Consider the following 23,454-nt stretch of genomic DNA (forward strand, 5'->3'; position numbering starts at 1 on the left):
TTTATTTTTCTCAGTTTTTAATCCCTTTATCCAAAAACCTTCAGGAAAAGAACTAAAATACAAAATAAAGGACACTTTTATCTATTCAAGACTTAAGAACACATCAGCACAAAACCTACAGGTTCAATCTGAACAAAGCACGGAATAAGACAAACTTGGAAACAAAACGCCTCGCTATTTACAAGGTTAGACACTGAATTCGTCCCCCAGAGGACTGAATAACGTTCTTTTTTTTTTTTTTTTATAGTTGTTTAAGGACAGGATTCCACAAGCTGCCTCCGAGGAGCAATGTCGAAGTCAGCCTGCCGACCTACAAGAGAAGATACGCAAGATGAACCACTCTGATGTGGACAGGTGAAAGAAAACAAAAACAGCACGTCCATGTTTCAGTGTTTAACTTCTTGAGCTGTCGATTTTAAACTAGGAAAACCATCATTAAACATTAAAGATCATATGTGCGACGATGTCTTAGATTGACAAAACAGCTCGTAAGCCAGCAAAAGCTTCGGCTCCAGGCGGTCGGTCGACCAACCGAGGAGCGAGCCCAAACGTCTTTTCCCCTTTAGGCCGAAAATTGCAATTTGCGTTTAGCCAATACACAAGTTAGATCGATCTGTCTAACACAGATTTGTCAGCTTTTCATGGCTTGGTAAACCCACTTTACATATGATCTTTAAAAGCTATGCTTAAGAAAAAGCCTTGAGGTGTACCCATTTGAAGTTCTCTAGGGCCTCTAAAGAAAAAGCAAGCATTATGAGAGAGTTTATGCAATCGTTTACAAGGGAGGTGACTGAAATCAATCAAACAAATTAATAAAATAAAAAAATGAATAAATCACTGAAGCTCCACAACTGAAACACAAGAGCACTACAATTGAAAAAAGAGAATACAACAAAGCAGTTATGAATCACTTTTAGGTTACGTTAATAAAGTCCTGTAAAAAACACATTTGGAACTGTTAACGAAAACCAACAACTTAAGGAAAATGGGGGAATCTCCTTTGTCTGTTTGTTTGTTTTACGCTGGTACAGGAAGTTTGAAGAGACCATACCACAGGACAGCGCTTTTCTTGTGCATGCCGTGCTCTCTGCCCGCTATGTGCGACGCCCAGAGAATGTCGTGGTCAGGTGACACACGGCCTGCAATGAAGTCCCCGCTGGCAGGTACAAACAAGGTACAATAATCAGAATTAGGGAAAGAAAGGAAAAATAAGGAGAGGCGCCCTTACTCTGTACCCCTTTAGCTGTACTTTACCTGTTAGCATTGCTATCAACTCTCTATGTTATTCCATTATGATCACCTGTTAAAGCAGGAGGAGGAAGAGGAAAACCCACAGAAAAACGCTTACGTTTTTCTGCCACGCTACAAAAGGCAAAATGGCTACACAAACATCAGTCATTAAAGATCTATAGACATGTATTCAATTCGGGTGCATGTGCGTAGGCATTAGGGCTGTCAGATAGTGTCTATTGATCTTTAACATAGTGAGGTCGGCTCTAGAGCGCAGCAAACATGTGACCTTACCGTGAGCGTGTGTTTAGTCACTGTGTCAATACGGCTGGTAGCTGTTCTGATGGTTTCCGCTTTCCCGTGAGGCCTTGCCATAACTGCTCTGTTGGCCTACAAAACAAATGACAAATATAATATAATACATGCATCAAAACGGGTTTTTTAATTCGCTACTTGTCTTTTATTTGAAATATACGCTACCAGTCAAAAGATTGTGTTTTTTTTAAAGAGCAAGCCTGCATTTAATTTGATCCAAAGTACAGCAAAAACAGTAACATTTTGAAATACTTTTACTATTTAAAAGAACTGCTTTCTATTTTAACATATATTTTAAAATGTAATTTATTCTTGTGATGTCAAAGCTGAATTTTTTGCACCATTACTCCAGTCTTCAGAAATCATCCTAATATTCTGGTGTGCTGCTCAAAAAACATTGTTATGTTGAAAACAGCATTGTAGAATTTTGTCAGGTTTCTTTTAAGAAAGAAAATAGAAATATTTTGTAACATTATAAATGTCTTCATCACTTTTGATAGCATCCTTGCTAAATAAAAGTATTCATTTCTATCATTTCTTTGCACAAAAAAATATATACACTGACTCCAGCTTTTAAATGGTATAGTGTATGTTACACAAGCTTGTTTTTTTTTCAGATAAATGCTGATCTTTGGATCTTTTTATTCTTATTTGAACTGTTTTACATATTGATGATAATAATAATAATAATAAATGTTTCTTGAACAGCAAATCAGCATCATGTGAACCACTGAAGACTGAAGTAATGATGCTGAAAATTCAACTTTAATCACAACAGTAAATTACATTTTTAAATGTATCCAAATAGAAAGCAGTTATTTTAAATAGTACAAATATTTCACAATATTACTGCTTCGGCTCAGTGAGCAGAAGAGACTTCTTTATAAAAAAAAAACAATACATTAAATCTTAGGGTTCAAAAACTTTTAGCTGGTAGTGTATGTATGTGTATATATATATTATATGGTATTAAAATGAATACATTATATTTAAAACAGTTTTATAATATTTATTACAGATAACATTTTTGTAACCTTTTCATACTTGTATGATTTAACGGTTGAGATATATTTACAAATACATTTGTTTACAAGTTGCTTAAAAATTCCAAATTTGCAACAATTTAACTAAATTATACCCCAATGTAAGTATTTTTTTATATAGCTAACAACTTCCTAAAAGCTGGGGAAAAAATACATGCATATCAAAGCTTGGGTTAAACAATAAGCAAACAATTGTGTGCAATATTACCACTGTAATCATCATAGCTTTGTCCATAGCCATAATTGGGATAGTTGTATCCTGAATAGTCATAACCAGAGTAGCCATTATAGCCCTGGTTGTATCCGTTGCCGTAGCCTCCATAGTTCTGGCCGTAGTAGTTGTTGTATCCTTGATTATAGCCCTGTCCTGTTCACAAAGAGTCAGAGGAGCCCTTTTAATTTAAGAACTACTAGAGTTAATGTCTCCAGTTTACCAACGAGTGGAGTAATCTCTAGATTTGCAAACCTCTTCCACGGCCTCTGAAACCTCCTCGTCCTCCTCCAAAGCCTCGGTCTGATCTGCCCTGCTGCTGCCTGTAAACTTCTTTAGGCTGGGCAACTTTGACTTCACACTAACAACAAAGATAGACAACATTACCTTCATGCAGTCTGGATAATGTACAGATTTATTCACAGAAATGGAAGTGAAAGTGCATTATTATCTTTGAAATTTCGCTTTTTAAGTGGCCGTTATGGTTTTTCATAATGCTTTATTATCAACATGTACGCATGTACAATGCCATTTCTCACTGTAAAACCAAAACACATTTAACCTCAATATGAAGGAGCAAGAAAAGGAAGAGGAGGATTCTGGTTATATTTTTTCCACCCCAAGCACATTTGTGACCCTGGACCACAAAACCAGTCTTAAGTCGCTGGGGTATATTTGTAGCAATAGCCAAAAATACATTGCATGGGTCAAAATTATTGATTTTTCTTTTATGGCAAAAATCATTAAGAAATTAAGTAAAGATCATGTTCCATGAAGATTTTTTGTAAAATTCCTACTGTAAACATATCAAAATGTAATTTTTGATTAGTAAAATGCATTGTTAAGAACCTAATTTGGACAACTTTAAAGGTGATTTTCTCAGTCTTTTTGATTTTTTTGCACCCTCAGATTTCTGATTTCAAATAGCTGTATCTCAGTCAAATATTGTCCGATCCTAACAAACCATACATCAATAGAAAGCTTATTTATTGAGCTTTCATATGGTGTATAAATCTCAGTTTTGTCAAATTTAACCTTACGACTGGTTTTGTGGTCCAGGGTCACATTTGACCAATTCCAAACCACATCAATCTTAATTACTACTAATAATTGTGTATTTAATTATTTATAAGTGATATATAATTGTCTAAAACTCCTTATATCCAGGTGTGCAGAATTATTAGGCAGGGTTTCTTTTACAGATAAAATGAGCCAAAAAAGAGATTTAGCTCAGACTGAAAAGTCAAAAACTATTAAATGCAATGCCAGAATTTGCAAAGTTAAGGCATGACCATTAGACAGCGAAACGCTTGTTGGGTCTGCATGGTCAGAAAGAGCAGGTGGAGAAGAAAAGATGTTAACTGCAAAAAAATTGAAGAATTAAGGTGAAGAATTAGGTGTGAAACCATCAAGTCTCCAGTGCCACCGTTTTCCAGAACTGCAACCTACCTGGAGTCTCCAGATGTGCAATGTGTCAGGTTCTCAGAGAGCCTAAGAAATGGCCCTCACTTTATAAAAGTAGCATGCTGAAGTGTTGTGAAATACATTAAGACTGTTTTTTTGTGACTCTTGAAGGACCAGCATCACATCCTCTTATACTCTTATAACTCTATTAAGAATCTGGCTGCGCATTTTGGGACTTCAGTTTTGGTCCATCTCCTATCCTGGAAAGTCTGACTTGCAGAGATGGACTAAACGAACTCCCTGCCAGATTCTGGAAGATAAATTCTTGAAAGGGTTGTTTAAGAGGATGTGATGCTGGTCCTTCAAGAGTCACTCTCAACATATCTGTCTATAAAGCCTATAAAATAAACAACAGTCTTCATGTATTTCCAAGTAAGGGTACATTTTCAGGATTTTTTTACCCAAGCGAACTCTTTAAGGACCTGACACATTGCACTTCCGGAGACTCCAGGTAGGTTGCAGTTTTGGAAAATAGTGGCACTGGAGACTAAATAGTTCCTGATGGTTTTTACACCCAATTCTTCAACTTAATTCTTTTTTTTTTTTTTTGCAGTTAATGCATGTCTTTTCTTCTCCACCTGTTTTTTTTCTGTCCGTGCTAACTTAACAAGCATTTCACTGTCCAATGGTCATGCCTTAATTTTGCAAACTCCAGTATTGCATACGTCTCATGGGTATTTAATAGTTTTAAGAGTTAAATCTCTTTTTTGGCTCATTCTATCTGTAAAAGAAAATGTGCACATCTGAATATAAGGAGTTTTTCACTTCCAGCTTTCATGGACAATTATATATCACCTATAAATGATTAAATACAAAACTAATAGTAGTTATTAAGATTGATGTGGTTTGGGATTGGTAAAATGTGCTTGGAAAAAAATATGACCAAAATATCAACGTGCCTAATAATTATGCACACAGTGTAAGCATCAGTTTACAGACAAATATATATTATACATATATTTACATTTCCAAATGATGGTTTCTTGTGTTCAATTAATGAAAAAAAGTACATTTTTTGCTGTGTTTTAGCTTTTCCATTAAATATTCTACTAGCCAACAATGAATGATAAAACACTCTTTACAATCATTTAACAGCATGTATTTGAAATGGCAAACACTTGTAGCATTATAAATCAGGGTTCCTGCAGATTTGACGTGTATTTTAAGACATAAAACCTTTTTAATACCACCTTATACGAAATTTAAGACCTAAACCTGTAATGTAAATACACATTATATCACATACATATGTAATATTTAATGTGTTTAATGTAAAAAGAAAACTACATTTCCTCACTGTCATGAATGATATTTATTACTACAATATACAGTGAACTTTTCATATCAGGAGACAATATTCTCCAACAGCTCATCAGAATTACTGTCCCGAGTCCGTCTGGAACCGGTCTTTTTTCTCTTTCTCTTCCCCATTGCACAGCTGCTGTTTTTAATAGCAAAGTGATTACATTTGTTTTCGTTTATTTAGGTTATAAAGTTAATTTAGAAATATATTTGGAACAATTTTTATTTGTTAAATTTAAGTTTTTAGTTTTTTAAAGTAACAACCAAGCGGTCAGCGGCAGACAGATCAATTTAGCCGTCTCAAGTTTTCACGATTTCAATTAAAATCCATAGATATAAAAAACTTAAAGCATATCACAATATTAGTTGAATCGTCTAACCTAGATAAATGTGTGCTATTAGGCGCATATCCAATCGTTTGTGCGGAGAGTGAAGCTGAAGTGCACTTTGCAGAACACGGAGGCGCCAGCGCTATGTGAAACTTCATTTTTGCTCATAAAGGTAAGACTAATATATCATCCGAAACTGAAAAAAAATTATTTAAATAATTCAAAGGCGCGTCCAATGAGCAAATGGCGAACGAGTCAGGATTGTCAACTTCATCTTTGTGCCAAATACTAGTTTATCCCCCCCCCCCCCCCCCAATATTTTATAGTGTCTCTCAAATATTGCTCAATCTCTCATCTCTCTCTCTCTCTTTTTTTTTTTTTTTTGCTGTCTCTGTTAGTGGCACAGCAGTCTGATCTTCTTCATATTTAAGCGCGAATGAGAACCGTTTCGCGGGGGATGCAAGGTGTATAAAAAATAAAAAACAGAACATTCGAATGTCAAAATTTAAAATCGAATGCCAACCCACCGAACGAATATTTGAATAATCGAATATTCTGGTCCAGCCCTACTGCACATTTTGAAAATGTACCTCTGTGTTTCTTCTGAGTTTCTTTAGGTGTGCTGTTTTGACCTTGATACCAGAAATACATTATCAATCGTTTACGTCGCATGTATTAAAATCAGAACAAAGAATGACTCTTGAGTTTCGATGCCTTGCTGGTTATTATTATTATTTTTTTTAAGTTTTAATCAGGCTGTTCGTCTGGTCGGGCAAGTAAAAAAAAAATAACTAGCTGGAATGCTGGTGGTACCTATATGTTACTATAATAATTGAGAACATTATTTACAGAAAAAAGGCAGTTCGACCTGTATTCTGCTACTGCGATTCTGACTGATGATGACACATTAACTACCGCGAGGGAAGAAAAAATAAAAGATTGTCCAATGATTGTAAACAGTCATTAGGTCCGTCAGACTTAAGATATTTTAGCAATAATGTGACCAAAAATATTTAAGACCCATCGAATCTGAATTTAAGACATTAAGACTTTTTAAGGACCCGCGGGAACCCTGTAAATACATTTTCAGTCACTTCTGATTAAGTTAATGTATACTTGCTGAATAAAAGCAATAATTTCTTTAAAAAAAAAATCATTACTGATCCCAAACTTTTAAATGGTAGTGTAAAAATATAATATATAAAACAACAACCAAGATGGACGACATCTATGAACAGATTTATTTATCCAGATTAACATAAATGCGTCATCAACATAATATCAACATACCTTCCCTGATCCAATTTGATGGTATCTGTTCTCCAGCAGTTTCTGAACGGGATCCTCTAAAACGTACGTCACAAAGCAGAACCCCCTCCTTTCATTTGTTTTGGTGTCCATGGGCAGCTCAATGTTTTCAATCTTTTGAGACAAAAAATACACAGATTAGTTTATGTGGTAAACATCCCAAAAAAATTATTTAAAGCTACTCACCTCCCCATACGCTCCAAAGTACTCCCGGATCTGTTCCTCAGACGTGTCTGGACTCAGCCCACCGACAAACACCTTCTTGGGGGGCTCCTTACCCTTAATAGCTTTGGCTCTCTTGGGATCAATCAGTTTCCCATCCAGCTTGTGCTCCTTGAGCTCTAGCACCTAAACACACCAAACAAGCTGCTATGAACAAGATAGGGCTGTGCAATTAAACAAAATTCGGTTTCTGCTTCAAACTATCATGAAAATGCAGTAATCGCCCCCTTCCGCCCCCTTACCAGTAGTGCGATTTCGCTCCTCCATAAAAGCCTAATTTCACATGCAAATCAGCAAAATCATGTAACGTGACTTTCATCTTTCATAAAATGGGACGTGTTTAATTTATTTGTTTCTTTAATGTTGTGTTTTTAATAGCATGTAAGCAAACTTGCGCTGTTCTGTGTCTGCGCTCAGAAACGGAGCAGAACACGGACATGTAAAGTTATCTTTTAGCTCAAGGTGCGCCTAAACTGTCAAATACACAAAAATATTTCAAAATGAGGCGCTTGGTGATTATTCATGAACCCCCTTGTCATCCAAGATGTTCATGTCTTTCTTTTTTCAGTCATAAAAAATGGTGGTTTTTTTGAGGATTTCTCTCCATATAGTGGATTTCTATGGTGCCCCCGATATTGTATTTCCAAAATGTAGTTTAAATGCAGCTTCAAAGGGCTCTAAAGGATCCCAGCCGAGAAAGAAGAGCCTTATCTAGTGAATCGATTGGTTATTTTCTAAAAACATTTACAACTTATATCCTTTTTAATCTCAAACACTCATCTTGCCGAGCATTTTTATTTTTAGAAAATAACCCATCGTTTTGCTAGATAAGACCCTTCATTCCTCGGCTGTGATCGTTTAGAGCCATTTGAAGCTGCATTTTGGAAGTTCATACTCCGTAGAAGTCCATTATATGGAGAGAAATCCTGAAATGTTTTACTCAAAAAACAATTTCTTTACGACTGAAGAAAGAAAGACATGAACATCTTGGATGACAAGGGGAGAGTACAGTATCTGCAAAATTTGGTTCTGAAAGGGAACTGCTCCTTTAAAGCAGCAACAAATAATATTCCTTCTGCCTTCTCTGGGCTTAATATTAATAAAATGTAAAAATCCAAAGAGAAAAATCACTCACTGCTCTTGAATGAAGGACTTTTGTAGTTTTAATAAGAAACATAGCATGTTTAATTCTAACAGTGACGCTGTTTTATTTTACATTCAATTAATTACATTCAATTTCTGTAGTATAAGGCTGTAACGATTCCTCGATTCTACTTCAGTATTCAATTTAAAAAAATCCTTTATTGCATTTTGCCCGTGTCGAATAATCAGCAAAATACCGGAAGTAGCGCATTCCACATATTAAACCCATCTAAAAATGATAATAAAGCATAATGCTATTAAAATCTGCCAAACGCTACGACTCAATTAAATATGCGATGCAGGTATGCAGGTTTAAAATATGTGCGTTAATTACGTGCATTTCAGATCGGAACTGTTATCATTTACATGTGTGGAGTAGGGTTGCACGGTATACCGGTACTACGGTAGTATCGCGATACTAAAGCTTAAAAATACCCGCGGTGCCATTGCATTTTTGGAACGGTAGTATCGTCCACACTGTAGGACCGTAAGATATGTTGTATGCACGGCAGGAACACGGTTTAAAACGTTCATTTGAACATGCACGCCAGCACATGTGTATTACAGGCTGTGTCTACGCTTTATATGGTATTTAGTGTTTCCCGACGCTTCAGTTCAGTTTGAAATGAGAAGGTGCACGCGCACGTCGTTGTTCACGCTGCAGTTTATCAGAAGAGAGGGTCTGATTCAGACCGTCTGATGTTATTTAAAAAATAGCAGTTCAAGAATCACTTATTCAACATATTTAAAGTTTTTTTGTATTTTCATTCCTTTGCCCACTTTTAGAACAGGTGAAATAATTCGTTTCTGGAATGATCGTTGATCACGACACGAATGCAATTCCATTCCAACTGCTTTCCACTTTGTTCTTATTAATCATTATATATATTTTTTATATTATAAATTAATATGTTTTAATATATAAGCTGCTTACTTTCAAGATATGCAAGCAAAAATGCTCCTGACAGTTCAGTAAGATGTTTTTGTTTCGTTTCTGTGTTCAAATCCATATCCGCGTTGGTTGGGCGAATCATTGATTCACTGAATCACTAAGCCATTCATAAAAACAGTCATTTGATTCACTCCTGATTCAGCCGTTTTGAAAGAATCGTTTGAACAACTCAGTGATTCAATCACAAACACTGCTGCCACCTGCTGGCGGTTTTAAGTTTCTCATCATATTACATTCTTTACCATAATATTTCTACATTCAGTGTTTTGTATTTAAAACATTCATCTTTAATCTATAATTTATGCAATTATAAATAAAGTCTAAATATATAAATACCACATCTAAATGTCACTTCATGCAGCTTCTGCGCATTGCTAAGATGAGTTATGTTGACATGATTTCGTGGAAAACAATAGCCAGTCATTCATTCACATTAATGAAATATTTAGAGAAAAAATCTTTTCATTTATGAAATTTTGATTCATTTTGTAGAATAGAATTTTAAATGAACAAAATACTGCATGGTATCGCGATACTACTTGGTATCGTGATACTTCAGCTGGTATAGTATCGTAAGTCATTTTTATGGTATCGTGACAACCCTAGTGTGGAGCGTCTCATACTCTATCTCCGCATGTGATTGTGAGTTTTGGTTTATAATAACGTTTATCTGGGAACCCAACGTGTGCCATTTCATCAGATTTGTAAGGTATATCATTTATAACTCTACGCAAACACAGGAGAATACATCAGTACATCTCCATATGCTGACTGTTCATCGCGATTTCAAAATAAAAGTTTAAACCCTCTCCCTTTTTACACATTTTGATGTCCATATATTCAACAAATGACTGTGCCTGTAGCATTTCCGTCGTAAAGAAATGGCCAAATATTAAAGATTAAGTGGATATCTGAATTAAATGTTTGTTGAGTCAATATTAAACAAGAATTAAACAAATATTAAAGTTTACAAAAATCGTCAGGCCGTTGGCGCCCTCTGCAGGCATTTGCTATAATGCATAATGTACATTAGCTTTACTGTTTATAATACATTATGTATTTGAACAGTTTTGTTCAATAAACTACTTGCGTTTGATACTTCTTTTGAACTAATTATTATTGCCTCATTGCTATTATATATGTACTTAAGTGACTTTAAATGCTATTGTTAAAGAAACACTCCACTTTTTTTGGAAATAGGCTCATTCTCCAACTCCCCCCGAGTTAATAAGTTCTCCTGTTCTGGCGATATCACTTTTAGCATAGATCATTGAATCCTATTAGACCAATAACATTGCATTAAAAAAATTACCAACGAGTTTCCATATTTGTTATATTTCAAACTTGACTCTTCTGCAGTTATATATCGGGTACTAAGACCAGCAGAAAATGTAAAGCTGCGATTTTCTAGGCTGATAAGATTAGGAACTACACTCCCATTCCGGCGTAATAGTCAAGGAAGTTTGCTGCCGTAATATGGACTGCATGATATTACTGCTCCTGCTTCAGCCTTATTACGGCAGCAAACTTCCTTGACTATTACACCGGAATGGGAGTGTAGTTCCTAATTTTATCAGCCTAGAAAATCGCAGCTTTACATTTTCCGCCGGTCTTAGTACCCGATATAACTACAGAAGAGTCATTTTTGAACGCGATGCTATTGGTCTCATAGGATTCAATGATCTATGCTAAGCTATGCTAAAAGTGATATCGCCAGAACAGGAGAACGGCTGAATGGATTTCAAAACGGTAAAACTCAACTTATTAACTCGGGGGGAGTTGGAGAATGAGCCTATTTCCAAAAAAAGAAAAAGTGGAGTGTTCCTTTAACTTAGGTCTACTTTATTATTACAAAAAATAATTATCCGATTACGCGATTAATCGTCAGAATCATTGACAGATTCGATAGTGACAGCTCTACTGTAGACTTGCATTAAAGTATTCAGTGTTTTTTTTTTTTTTTTTTTTGTATCGTTTTCTGCTGTATTGTTATCTTTAAATTAATCACTAATATAAAGTTTTGGACCGTCATAATCATGATTACAGTATTGACCAAAATAATGGCGTTTTTTGCTGAAATCGAGCAGCTCTAAAACAAGATGCCAAAATATTGTTAACAGTGAAGGTAAGAACTGACAGGGAGCATTTACCTTATCAACACTTTCGGCATCTCTGAAGAGCACGAACCCAAACCCCCTGGAGCGTCCGGTCATGGGGTCTGTTTTGATGGTGCAGTCAAGGACCTCTCCAAACTTGGACAGGTAGTCAGCAAGGTCTTTCTTGCTGGTGTCCCAACTGAGTCCACCAATGAACATTTTCCTACACAAAAACAGCATTCAAATCAATGCACACGTTTGCTGCTGCTGATGCATGTAGGAAATACGACCAAGTTAGACATTAGCCTTCTGATGCTAACGTTAGGACGCGCTTATCTTGAGCTCGATGATATGTTTAACACTATGCGTATGAATAATACAAGCGTTTAGAACGGCATGGATGTGAATTAATGATGAAAACATGTTCTCATTCCTTTAAAGTCCACATTTTAATCGCCCGGTTGCGCCGCGAAGGCCTCGCTCCAGACTCACCCGTCATCCTCCTGGTTTTTACTGGCGTTTATCTTGGAGCCTTCGGGAAACTCGTCGGTGCTGAAGTCACCTTGCTCTTCGGCCTGCATTTTGGAGTATATGTGGTTTGATCCGACGCTTACTATGTAACAGATTATATTACCGCGGTATTAAAAGGTCAAAGACTTCAACACGAATAAAGTGCCGCGTTGATTAAAATGGCGGAGGGAGATCAGTGACGAAATCCGTCTGCACGAGGAAGAGGAGGAGTGGGCGGGGCTTACGATAATAGCGGCAAATACTCGAATAACAGTAAAATAAAACATACATAGTAAATATTATAATATATATTTAAACGGTAAACGCTTTGTTATGTATAAAAGATACATCTAATCACAATGTTTTTGTTTGTTTTTTAATATAATTAATAACCCAGTTAATAATAATAATTTCGTTATTAAATATTTCTAATTATTACTGAAACCACTGTGTAGAGTACTAACAAAAAAGAAACTTCTAGCATCGAGTAAAATGCCTTAAAAAACGACAACAGTGAAAAAGAAAACTTTATGAAGGTCAAGAAGGTCAAGACAAGGTACATTATTACTAAATTGAATACTCTGACTAATAATTATTTTAGAAATAACAAAAACAATAGTAATAGTAATAATAACAACAACAATATAACAATTGCAAATATATAAATAAAGAAAATAATAATAATAATGTTTATAATAATAATGTTTAAGGAAAAAGATAAAGATTGTGTTTAATTCTTTATGCATATCTTTAATTAGATAAAGAAAAAAAATTGTGTTTAATAAAAAATAAATAAATAAAATGTATACCTTAATAATAATAATAATAATAATAATAGTATTAATAATAATAATGAATTACAAATATATAAATGAAGATAATAATTTGTTTAAGGAAAAAGATAAAGATGGTGTATAATTCTTTATATGAAGAATTTTTTTTTACAACCATTTTTGGAAAAATCCTGTTTTCACTACAAAATAATGCATGATGAATTAATGAATTTTACATAATAGTTAGCCTAAAAGTGCCTTTTATATATGCTGCCCTTCCCAACCTTGTTGCCAGATGAAAAATAAATAAATAAAAATAAATAAAATCCAATGTATACATTAATAATAATAATAATAATAATAATAATAATAATATAACAAATAAAAATATATAAATGAAAATATTTAAGAATATGTTTAAGAAAAAAGATAAAGCACATGCTCAATTTTTTATATGAAGAATCATTTTCTTTATACAACCGGTTTTGCAAACAAAACAAAACAAAACAAAACAAAAAATAAGTGCATGATGAATTAATGATTTTTACACAATAGGTAAGTGTTTTATTTATATATGCAGCCTTTTATATATGCTGCCCTTCCCAACCTTGTTGCCAGGTGCAAAAAAATAAATAAAATAAAATAAATCCAATGTATACCTTAATAATATTAATAATAATGATAATAATAACAATATTAATAGTAATAATAATAACAACAAAAACAATCGAGTAATTGCAAATAAATGAAGATGAAGAATTATTTTGTTTAATGAAGAAGATAAAGATCATGGCCTTTTCTTTATACAACCAGTTCTGCAAAAAATAAAAAAAATAAAAAAAATAAATAAAAAAATGCTGCCCTTCCCAAGTAATAATAAATAATTACATAATTAAAATAAAAATTAAAATAAATAAAATCCGATGTATACCTTCATAATAATAATAATGATGAATGAATTAATTTCACACAATAGGTAAAAGTGTTATTTATATATATATATATATATATATATAAATAAACTAAAAAATAAAAATAAATAGAATTTAATGTATACCTTAATAATAATAATAATAATAATAATAATAATAATAATAATAATAATAACAACAGCATTATAACAATTGCATATATATAAATAAAGAAAATATTTTAACAGAAAAAATAAAGAACGTGTGCAATTCTTTATATGAACAATTATTTTCTTTATACAACCAATTTTGCATATAAATGAATGAATACTCTAACAGCCCTTGCTGCAAAAATGCAATGTATACTTTAATAATAACAACAATATATCAAATTCAAATTATTAATAAGGAAAAAGGGACTCATAAAGGAAAACTCGTGTTTAGTTCTTTATATGAAGAATTTGATTTGCTTTATATAACCAGTTTTCCAATAAATAAATAAAACGAAAAAAAAAAATAACTTCCTTGCTCAACGGCCCTTCCCAACTGTGTTGCCAGATTTAAAAAAAACGAAACTGCTTAAAGCTATACATACAGCGACACGCATTTTTAATTACTTTTAAAATTAACATTTCCTTTATTCATTTTACAACCTCAACAGGTGCGTACAACTAATCTAATATTTTATATACTTTATATAATACGATTATATGCATATTACCTATATTAAATATAAATGTTAATTAAACGTTAATTAAATATAACTGTTGTATATGATGATATATCGTACCAAATGTACACACATACATATTTAAAAAATAAATAAATAAAAAAGCAAATACATAAATAATGTGTACCAATGTAGCATTAATTACAATCTGTGCTTCGCTGTTGACAGAAGGTGGGGATTTCTGCCCGCAGGATTTGGCAACCCCCAACCGCTCCATGTGTTAGCTCAACACTAGCCTGCGTGCTATTATTGATTCATTTGTCAAAATCTCAGCTCCTCGTCTGACAAAATCAAACAAAACACAAAACTTTAACGAACATATATATCGTTTGCCATTGATAAAAATGGCAGCGATTGCAGTATCAGAAAATACTAGAGTCTTTCTTCTGGACATTGAAGGAACCACGACGCCCATCACGTTTGTCAAGGTAAGAGCCCATAGAGATAATAGAAGAGCGCAGAAATCATATTCATTATGTGTGAGGAAAACCAGTCAGATGGTTTATTGTGTTACCTCTTGTATGTAGGATATCTTATTTCCTTACATCAAAGAGAATCTGGAGGAATATCTTTCTGCTCACTGGGAAGAGGATGAATGCAAACAAGATGTTCATCTGCTCAAAAAACAGGTCAACACCTTTCAAAACACACCTTTCATCATCATTAGTCATTTCTACATAAGTAACTGTTTTAAAATGTTATTTTCATTTGTATTAGAATATTGTGCTACATAATGGATGTAACTTGTTGTTATTTGAAATATAACACAAAAGCTTTATCTTCAAAGTCCTCCTAAAGACATATTGCCAAAAGTATTGGTAAAACAGACTTATACAGTGGTTTTTGCACATGTAACATGGTAAAACAATGCTGGGTCATTCCGTGTCAAATCAACCAAATTTCAGTTTGGATTTCGACCAATGAAAATGGGAAACATTCAATAATTTGGACGTTAAGCCTCACCGAGATCCTCATATCTCAGAGACTGAATGATGTAGGGCCTTGATACATAATATTCGGAAAGAAAAGTTTATTAACAACTAGAATCTAAAAGCATATTGCAATGTTTTTAATACTTCATGAGTTATAGGCACGCAAACTTTGGAAAAACGGTATTTATGGCACTCCGACTGGTATGTTCAATGCGTTGGTCTTGAAAGAAAGAAATGAGATGCATCAACATTATTTGTTCCTCAGACATACCTCTTTAAAATAAAAAAAGTATTGTATTTTTTTTTTAACTGACCCACATTTGGTTTTTGATCCCTGAAAATGTGTACATTTTAACGATTTACTCCTGGAGCCATATTCAAGTTCCAATATCTCATAGAGCATTAAAAATAAAGAAGCCAAAAGAAGTTTGTTAAGACCCAAAAGTGCTGTTTCCCCATTTTTGAATGGTCACCATTGGCACATAATGCAACACAGATTGCTAAAGTCAACATATTTTACTAATATAACTACCAATCTCTGTTTAAAAATAGGATAATGGTGCTGCCATCGTATTGACGTAATTTTTGACCACTGAAAATGTCAATTTTAACGATTTACTCCTGGAGCCATATTTAAATTCCAATATCTCTGGAATCGAATCTCATAGGGCATTAAAAATAAATATACCAAAAGGAAAGTTTGTTAAGACCCAATATCTAAAAGACCATTAAGATATATTTATTACTTCTTGAGTTATAGGCACGCAAACTCTGGAAAAAGAATATTTATGGCACTCAGACTGGTATGTTCAATGCACTGGTCTTGACAGAAAGAAATGAGATACATCTCCAGTTTTAACGTTATTTGGTCTTCAGACATTCCTCTTTAAAATAAAAGAAGTGTCATATTTTTCTAAACTGACCCACATTTGGTTTTTGACCACTGAAAATGTGTAGATTTTAATGATTTACTCCTGGAGCCATATTCAAGTTCCAATATCTCATAGAGCATTAAAAATAAAGAAGCCAAAAGAAGTTTGTTAAGACCCAAAAGTGCTGTTTCCCTGTTTTTGAATGGTCACCATTGGCACATAATGCAACACAGATTGCTAAAGTCAACATATTTTACTAATATAACTGCCAATCTCTGTGTAAAAATAGGATAATGGTGCTGCCATCGTATTGAAGTAATTTTTGACCACTGAAAATGTGTAAATTTTAACGATTTACTCCTGGAGCCATATTCAAGTTCCAATATCTCTGGAAACGAATCTCATAGGGCATTAAAAATACAGATGCCAAAAGGAAAGTTTGTTAAGACCCAATATCTAAAAGGGCATTACAATATTATTAATACTTCTCGAGTTACAGGCATGCAAACTTTGGAGAAAAATTTGAAAAGTGCTGTTTTCCCATTTCTGAATGGACACCATTGGCACATAATGCAACACAGATTGCTAAAGTCAACAGATTTTACTAATATAACTGCCAATCTCTGTGCAAAAATAAGATAATGATGCTGCCATCTTTCTAAAGTCATTTTTACCCCCCTGTATGTAACTTGACTCGGAATCTAAGGTGAAAATTGCCATTTTGACCTCCCTCTACAAAATAGTGGATTACTCTGTAATTATTCATCCGTGACATTTAATATTTTGGCTTTCATCACTGTACATGTCTATCTTTCCTTAGAATAAATATTAGCAAAATCAAAATTCAAAATTTGAGCTGGGGACCTTTGGTTGAGTTGACACAGAATGACCCTGCTGTTTTTTTACAAAAAAAAAAAAATGTAAATGCAAGGTTTGTGTCCAAAAAAAATGAGGACAGATACTAATGGTCAGTGCTGAACCCTGTCTGTGTTTCAGGCTGAAGAAGACTTGAGGCAGAATAAAGCGTGTCACGTTCATGCGGTGGACCAGACGGTTCACACAGATGAGGAGAAGGCCATTCGGGAGGTTGTGGATAACGTCCTGTGGCAGATGGCAGCGGACAGGAAAAGCACTGCGCTCAAACAGCTGCAGGGCCACATGTGGAGAGCCGCGTATATGACGGGGAAAATCAAAGGCGAGTAAGTAACCTCATCTTTACCAATGCATACAGCCCATATGTGTTTGAACAAGACTGCTGACCTTGAAAGTAAATAGTTGTGTTGTTTATTAATAACTATAAGAGATCATATTAGGTTGTAGCTGCAGCTGGCATACACATTTTCAGCCAATATTCAGTTGCAATCTGCATTTCAGTCTCTCAGACTCACTCAAGAACTTTGTCGAACTCAGATGTACATATTTCACTCATTTGTTATCCATGGTAAATATATAACCTGTGACTAAGTCTTACTCTGAGAGTGGATTAAGCTGTCAGTTATGTCTTTGATTAATTAATAGATTGAATGAAAGCTTTATTTTCTGTATTAAATGGGAAGTAAAATTGCTGTTTTACAATTTCATTCATCTTATGTGCAGACAAAATGCACAAAATACAAAATACACTGCTGTTCAAAGGTTTAGGGTCAGTAAGATTTCTTTTTACTGACATTATTATTTTTAAATAAACTTTTTATAGAGATTTTTGATAAAGTTTCAACCGAACAAACTGAAAAAAGACAAACTGTACACCATCAGTCAAAAGATTTGTAATGTTTAGTAAAGAAGCCTCTTCTGCTCAACAAGCTTGCATTTATTTGATCCAAAGTACAACAAAAACAGTACAACTTTGAAATATCTGTACTATTTAAAACCGTTTTCTTTTTTAATATATTTTAAAATGTAATTTATTCCAGTGATTTCAAAGATTAATTTTTAGCATCATTACTCCAGTCACGTGATCCTTCAGAAATCATTCTAATATGCTGATTTGTTGCTCAAAAAAACATCTATTATTAATATTGTTGAAAACAGCCAAGTTGAATATTTTCAGGCTTCTTTAAAGAATAGAAGGTTCAGTAAAACAGCATTTATCTGAAATAGAAATCTTTTGTAACATGTATTTATCATTATCTTTTCCAAAAAAATTATACCGAACCCAGGCTTTTGAATGGTATAGTGTATAATGTTACAAATAAGATTAATGCTGATCTTTCTATTCATTAAAGAATTCTGAAAAAATATACTTGACTGCTTTAAATATTGATGATAATAATAATAATGATAATAAAAATGTTTCTTTAACAGCAAATCAGAATATTAGATGATTTCTGAAGGATCAAGTGACTGGAGTAATGATGCCGAAAATTCAGCTTTTAAATCACTGAAATAAATTGCATTTTGAAATATATTCAAATAGAAAGCAGTTATTTTAAATAGTAAAAATATTTCAAAATTTTACTGTTTTTGCTGTACTTCGGATCAAATAAATGCAGGCTTGGTAAACAGAAGAGACTTCTTTACAAAACATTAAAAATCTTACTGTTCAAAAACTTTTGACTGGTAGTGTACATAAAGTAATAAAACAAAAGATATAGATAGGTTACAAGGGAGTTTAGTAATTAATTTAATCATAGACACATTAAATTGATCAAAAGTGACAGTAAATATGTTTAAAATAGAGAATACCCTACAGAAAATAATGTTACAAAATATTTTTATTTTTAAAAAAAGTGCTGTTACTTTGAACTTCCTATTCATCTGTGAATGCTGAAATAAGTAATAGTCCTGTTTCCATAAAAACATGAAGCAGCGCAGCTGTTTTTAATACTAATATTAATCAGAAATGTTTCTCAAGCAGCAAATCAGAATATTAGAATGATTTCTGAAGGATCATGTGATGCTGAAGACTGAAGTAAAGATGCTGAAAATTCAGCTTTGATCGCAGAAATAAATTACATTTTAACATATTCACGTTCATATTTTCAATAATATTTCACACAGTTTAACTGCATTCAATATTCAAACAAATGCAGCTTTTATGAGCAGAACAGCCTTTAAAAACATTTTAAAAACCAACCCCAGACTTTGTAATGATTTCTATCCCATGTTTGGTCTCATATTACTGTTCTCACTAGATGCAGTAAAAGTGAGTTATGTTGTTGTTTTGTTTTGCTGTGGTTTTGTCGCAGGGTGTACCAGGATGTGGTTCCGGCTATCAGGCGGTGGAGACATCGTGGCCTGAAGGTCTACATCTACTCTTCAGGAAGTGTGGAGGCACAGAAGCTGCTCTTTGGCTATTCTGTCCAAGGCGATCTATTAGATGTAAGCCTGGTCCATTAGATTATAAGCACTGTTTAGATGGGATTCTGAACAACATCTGAATTAACACATAATGTCATTTCCTGTGCGTGCATGAGATTCAGATCTCTTCAGTAGTCTCTAAAGAGAGAAAAGAAGGTCTTGTGCATCATGAAAAAACACTGCACTGATTCATGTGATTAATTATGTAAGGGATCATTTCCTTTAGGCAAGTCATTATTAAAAAATTAACCCTGACTGGTAATATTCAGATGCTGTCTTATTCTAAAGTGGTTCATTTTGCACTAATGTCCAGCTGATTATTATTTAATTTCTTGTTTTGATTAGATGCCAACAGTATATTATTTTATTAGTGTTAATATACTATTGTAGTTGTGTTAAATGTTCTGAATTAGAAGTTTTTTTGTGGGTTGCATTGGTATTTACTTAAAATGGTCAAAGTAAAACATTTTACTATTATTGTATTTATGAATATTTTGAATTCGCTTTTATTTACATATGTTTTCGTTTTTAATTTAGTTTCAGTTTAAGAAAGGTTTATTTTTATCAGTTAATATTATTAATTATTAGCTTTTAATTTTAAGTGGTGTGTTTTTGTCATGTTTGTGTGTTTTGATTTATGTTCAGCCTTTAATACATTTTATTTTAGTTATGTTTTAGTAAGTTTATAACTTTAGTACTGAGACTTACTACATTTCAGTTAGTTGCCAAGGCTATTTCTTTATTTTTTTTTCCATAACTAATATTTATAATTTATTATTATAAAATATTTATAAATATTACACTTTTTTTATGTAATGTTATTAAATATTTTGAATTAGTAGCTTTTATAGTTTTCATAAAAATGGGGGTGCATTGTTATTTACCTTAAATGGTAAAAATGGTCAAAGTAAAAAACTTTTTACTATTATGGTATTTAATATATATACTATAACATATATAATTTTTTTTTTTTTTTACATATTTATTGATGTAGGTTTGCAAGTTTTGAATTGTTACATTTATTTTCTCAGCTGTTTGATGGTCACTTCGACACCAACATTGGTGCCAAAGTAGAAAGTAAGAGCTATGAGAACATCGCAGAGAGGATCGGATGCCAACCAGAGGAAATCATGTTCTTAACCGACGTCACACGAGGTGCGTACACTTTTCATTGTTGAAAATGATTTTGAGATCCATCTCTTCACACTGAGGACAACTGAGGGACTCATATGCAACTATTACAGAAGGTTCAAACACTCACTGATGCTCCAGAAGGATAAAACATGCATGCTATCTTCTGTAGCTTCTGCAGAAAAAATAAAAATAAAAAAAATATATAATGTTTAGGCAAAATAAGAAAAATGTACACATCTCCATTCCATTCAAAAGCCCCCCCCCCCCCCCTTCAGAAGCTACAGAAGATAGTTACATGTTTCCCAGAAGACAAAATAAGTTACATTTTACCCTCATCTTTAAATTAAAAAAAGTTTTTTTTTTTGGAGCATCAGTGAGTGTTTGAACCTTCTGTAATAGTTGCATATGAGTCCCTCAGTTGTCCTCAGTGTGAAAAGATGGATCTCAAAATCATACAGTCATTGTTGGAAAGGGTTCAAATACACAAAAATGCTGAAAAACCAGTGGTGTATAAAGTCATACTTAAGTAAAAGTACAGATATCTTACCAGAAAACGACTTTTGTAGAAGTTGAAGTCACCATTTAGAATATTACTTGAGTAAAGGTCTTAAAGTATGTGATATTTATTGTACTTGGGTACAAAAATATTTTTATAATCCTAAATGTACTTATTGAAAGTAAAAGTACAAGTAAATGCAATTTTTTTTCCGCAATTGCAAGTTTATAGCCATTTCTGAGAAAAAAAGTCAGAATTGCGAGATACAAACACGCATTTGTGAAGAAAATCATTTCTCACAATTGCGAGTTTCTATCATCAATTTGCGAGATAAAACTCACAATTCAGACTTTTTTATGAGTTTATAAACCTTATGTTTGCTCACAAAAAAGGTACATTTTTGCATAAACTGTCCGTTTAAAGGAAGTTTCCAAACCTGTCTGAGTTTCTTTCTTTTGTTTAACACAAAAGAAGCTAATTTGATGAATGTTGGGAAGCAAAAAGTTGACGGTACCCATTGACTTCTATAGTTTTTTTTCCTATGACATGGAAGTCGATGGGCACGTCAACTGTTTGCTTACCAACTTTCTTCAAAGTTCAACAAAAGAAAGAAACTACAAATTTAGAACAACTTGAGGGTGAGTAAATGATGACAAAATGTACATTTTTGCATTAACTGTCCCTTTAAAGGAACTTTCCAAACCTGTATGAGTTTCTTTCTTCTGTTTAACACAAAAGAAGCTATTTTGATGAATGTTGTGAACCAAAAAGTTGACGGTACCCATTGAGTTCCATAGCATTTTTACCTATGACATGGAAGTCAATGGGTACCGTCAACTGTTTGCTCACCAACATTCCAAATATCTTTATTTATGTTCAACAAAAGAAAAAAATACTGGTTTGGAACAACTTGAGGGTGAGTAAACAATAAATAAATAATAAAAATAATATTAAAAAAAAATACCTGAAAGCCATACTTAAGTAAAAGTACAGATATCTTACCAGAAAACACCTTTGGTAGAAGATGAAATCACCATTTAGAATATTACTGGAGTAAAAGTCTTAAAGTATGTGATATTTATTGTGCTTAAATACAAAAAAATATTTTTATAATCTTAAATTTACTTATTAAAAGTAAAAGTACAAGTAAATGCAATTTTTTTTTTCGCAATTGTGAGTTTATATCCATTTCTGAGAAGAAAAAAGTCAGAATTGCAAGATACAAACTTGTGTTTGTGTGGAAAAAAAGATACAAACTCAGTTGTGAGAAAACAGAATTGCGAGTTTAAATAAGTTTCTGAAAAAAAGGTCAGAATTCTGAGTTTCTATCTTGAAATTCTGACTTTATTTCTCGCAATTGCAAGTTTATATCGATCAATTCGGAGAAAAAAGTCAGATTTTTCTGAAAAGAAGTCAGAATTGCAAGATACAAACTTGCATTTGTCTCAAAAAAAGTCAGAATTGCGAGATAAAACTCACAATTCAGACTTTTTTATGAGTTTATAAACCTTATGTTTGCTCACAAAAAAGGTACATTTTTGCATAAACTGTCCGTTTAAAGGAAGTTTCCAAACCTGTCTGAGTTTCTTTCTTTTGTTTAACACAAAAGAAGCTAATTTGATGAATGTTGGGAAGCAAAACGTTGACGGTACCCATTGACTTCTATAGTTTTTTTTCCTATGACATGGAAGTCGATGGGCACGTCAACTGTTTGCTTACCAACTTTCTTCAAAGTTCAACAAAAGAAAGAAACTACAAATTTAGAACAACTTGAGGGTGAGTAAATGATGACAAAATGTAAATTTTTGCATTAACTGTCCCTTTAAAGGAACTTTCCAAACCTGTATGAGTTTCTGTCTTCTGTTTAACACAAAAGAAGCTATTTTGATGAATGTTGCGAACCAAAAAGTTGACGGTACCCATTGAGTACCATAGCATTTTTTCCTATGACATGGAAGTCAATGGGTACCGTCAACTGTTTGCTTACCAACATTCCAAATATCTTTATTTATGTTCAACAAAAGAAAAAAAAACTGGTTTGGAACAACTTGAGGGTGAGTAAAAAATAAATAAATAATAATAATAATAATATAAAAAAAAAAATACCTGAAAGCCATACTACAGTAAAAGTACAGATATCTTACCAGAAAACACCTTTGGTAGAAGATGAAATCACCGTTT

General features: G+C 33.1%; 2 protein-coding genes across 10 annotated transcripts in view; one reads left to right on the forward strand and one right to left on the reverse strand.

Moving 5' to 3' along the window:
- Positions 1–12,324, reverse strand: hnrnpdl (heterogeneous nuclear ribonucleoprotein D-like). Of its 8 annotated transcripts, XR_012341804.1 has the most exons (9): positions 12,108–12,324; positions 11,670–11,838; positions 7,389–7,550; positions 7,185–7,316; positions 3,055–3,160; positions 2,797–2,955; positions 1,525–1,620; positions 1,052–1,156; positions 1–310 (listed from the first exon to the last, which is right to left on the reverse strand). XR_012341804.1 is itself a non-coding variant. In XM_073829967.1 (8 exons), exons 1-7 carry the CDS (start codon positions 12,194–12,196, stop codon positions 1,550–1,552), a joined length of 885 nt encoding a protein of 294 aa, XP_073686068.1. In that variant the 5' UTR covers positions 12,197–12,324; the 3' UTR covers positions 1–310; positions 1,525–1,549. The 8 variants fall into 8 exon arrangements, 6 of the variants coding, with proteins under 6 accessions (XP_073686068.1, XP_073686069.1, XP_073686065.1 ...); XR_012341803.1 differs by having other exon boundaries at positions 1,052–1,620; XM_073829967.1 differs by lacking the exon at positions 1,052–1,156 and having other exon boundaries at positions 2,800–2,955.
- enoph1 (enolase-phosphatase 1) overlaps positions 986–23,454 on the forward strand; it is a 23,742-nt gene continuing 1,273 nt past the window's right edge. Inside the window, exons 1-5 of one of the 2 annotated variants that reach the window (XM_073829970.1) lie at positions 986–1,174; positions 15,067–15,168; positions 17,340–17,542; positions 19,532–19,664; positions 20,675–20,798. In XM_073829970.1, the coding sequence (XP_073686071.1) occupies positions 986–1,174; positions 15,067–15,168; positions 17,340–17,542; positions 19,532–19,664; positions 20,675–20,798 (751 nt within the window). Of the gene's footprint in view, positions 1,175–14,747; positions 14,968–15,066; positions 15,169–17,339; positions 17,543–19,531; positions 19,665–20,674; positions 20,799–23,454 lie in introns of those variants that run through there. The other variant, XM_073829969.1, reaches the window with a different exon arrangement.

The sequence above is a fragment of the Garra rufa genome, chromosome 23 (assembly GCF_049309525.1).
Source record: "Garra rufa chromosome 23, GarRuf1.0, whole genome shotgun sequence".
Taxonomy (NCBI): domain Eukaryota; kingdom Metazoa; phylum Chordata; class Actinopteri; order Cypriniformes; family Cyprinidae; genus Garra; species Garra rufa.

Coding starts and splice junctions, on each gene's coding strand:
- hnrnpdl (XM_073829964.1), bottom strand. CDS start 12,196: ATGCAGGCCGAAGAGCAAGGTGACTTCAGCACCGACGAGTTTCCCGAA. Junction 11,839..12,107: donor AAAAACCAGGAGGATGACGG/GTGAGTCTGGAG, acceptor GTTTTTGTGTAG/GAAAATGTTCATTGGTGGAC. Junction 7,551..11,669: donor ATGCCGAAAGTGTTGATAAG/GTAAATGCTCCC, acceptor TGGTGTGTTTAG/GTGCTAGAGCTCAAGGAGCA.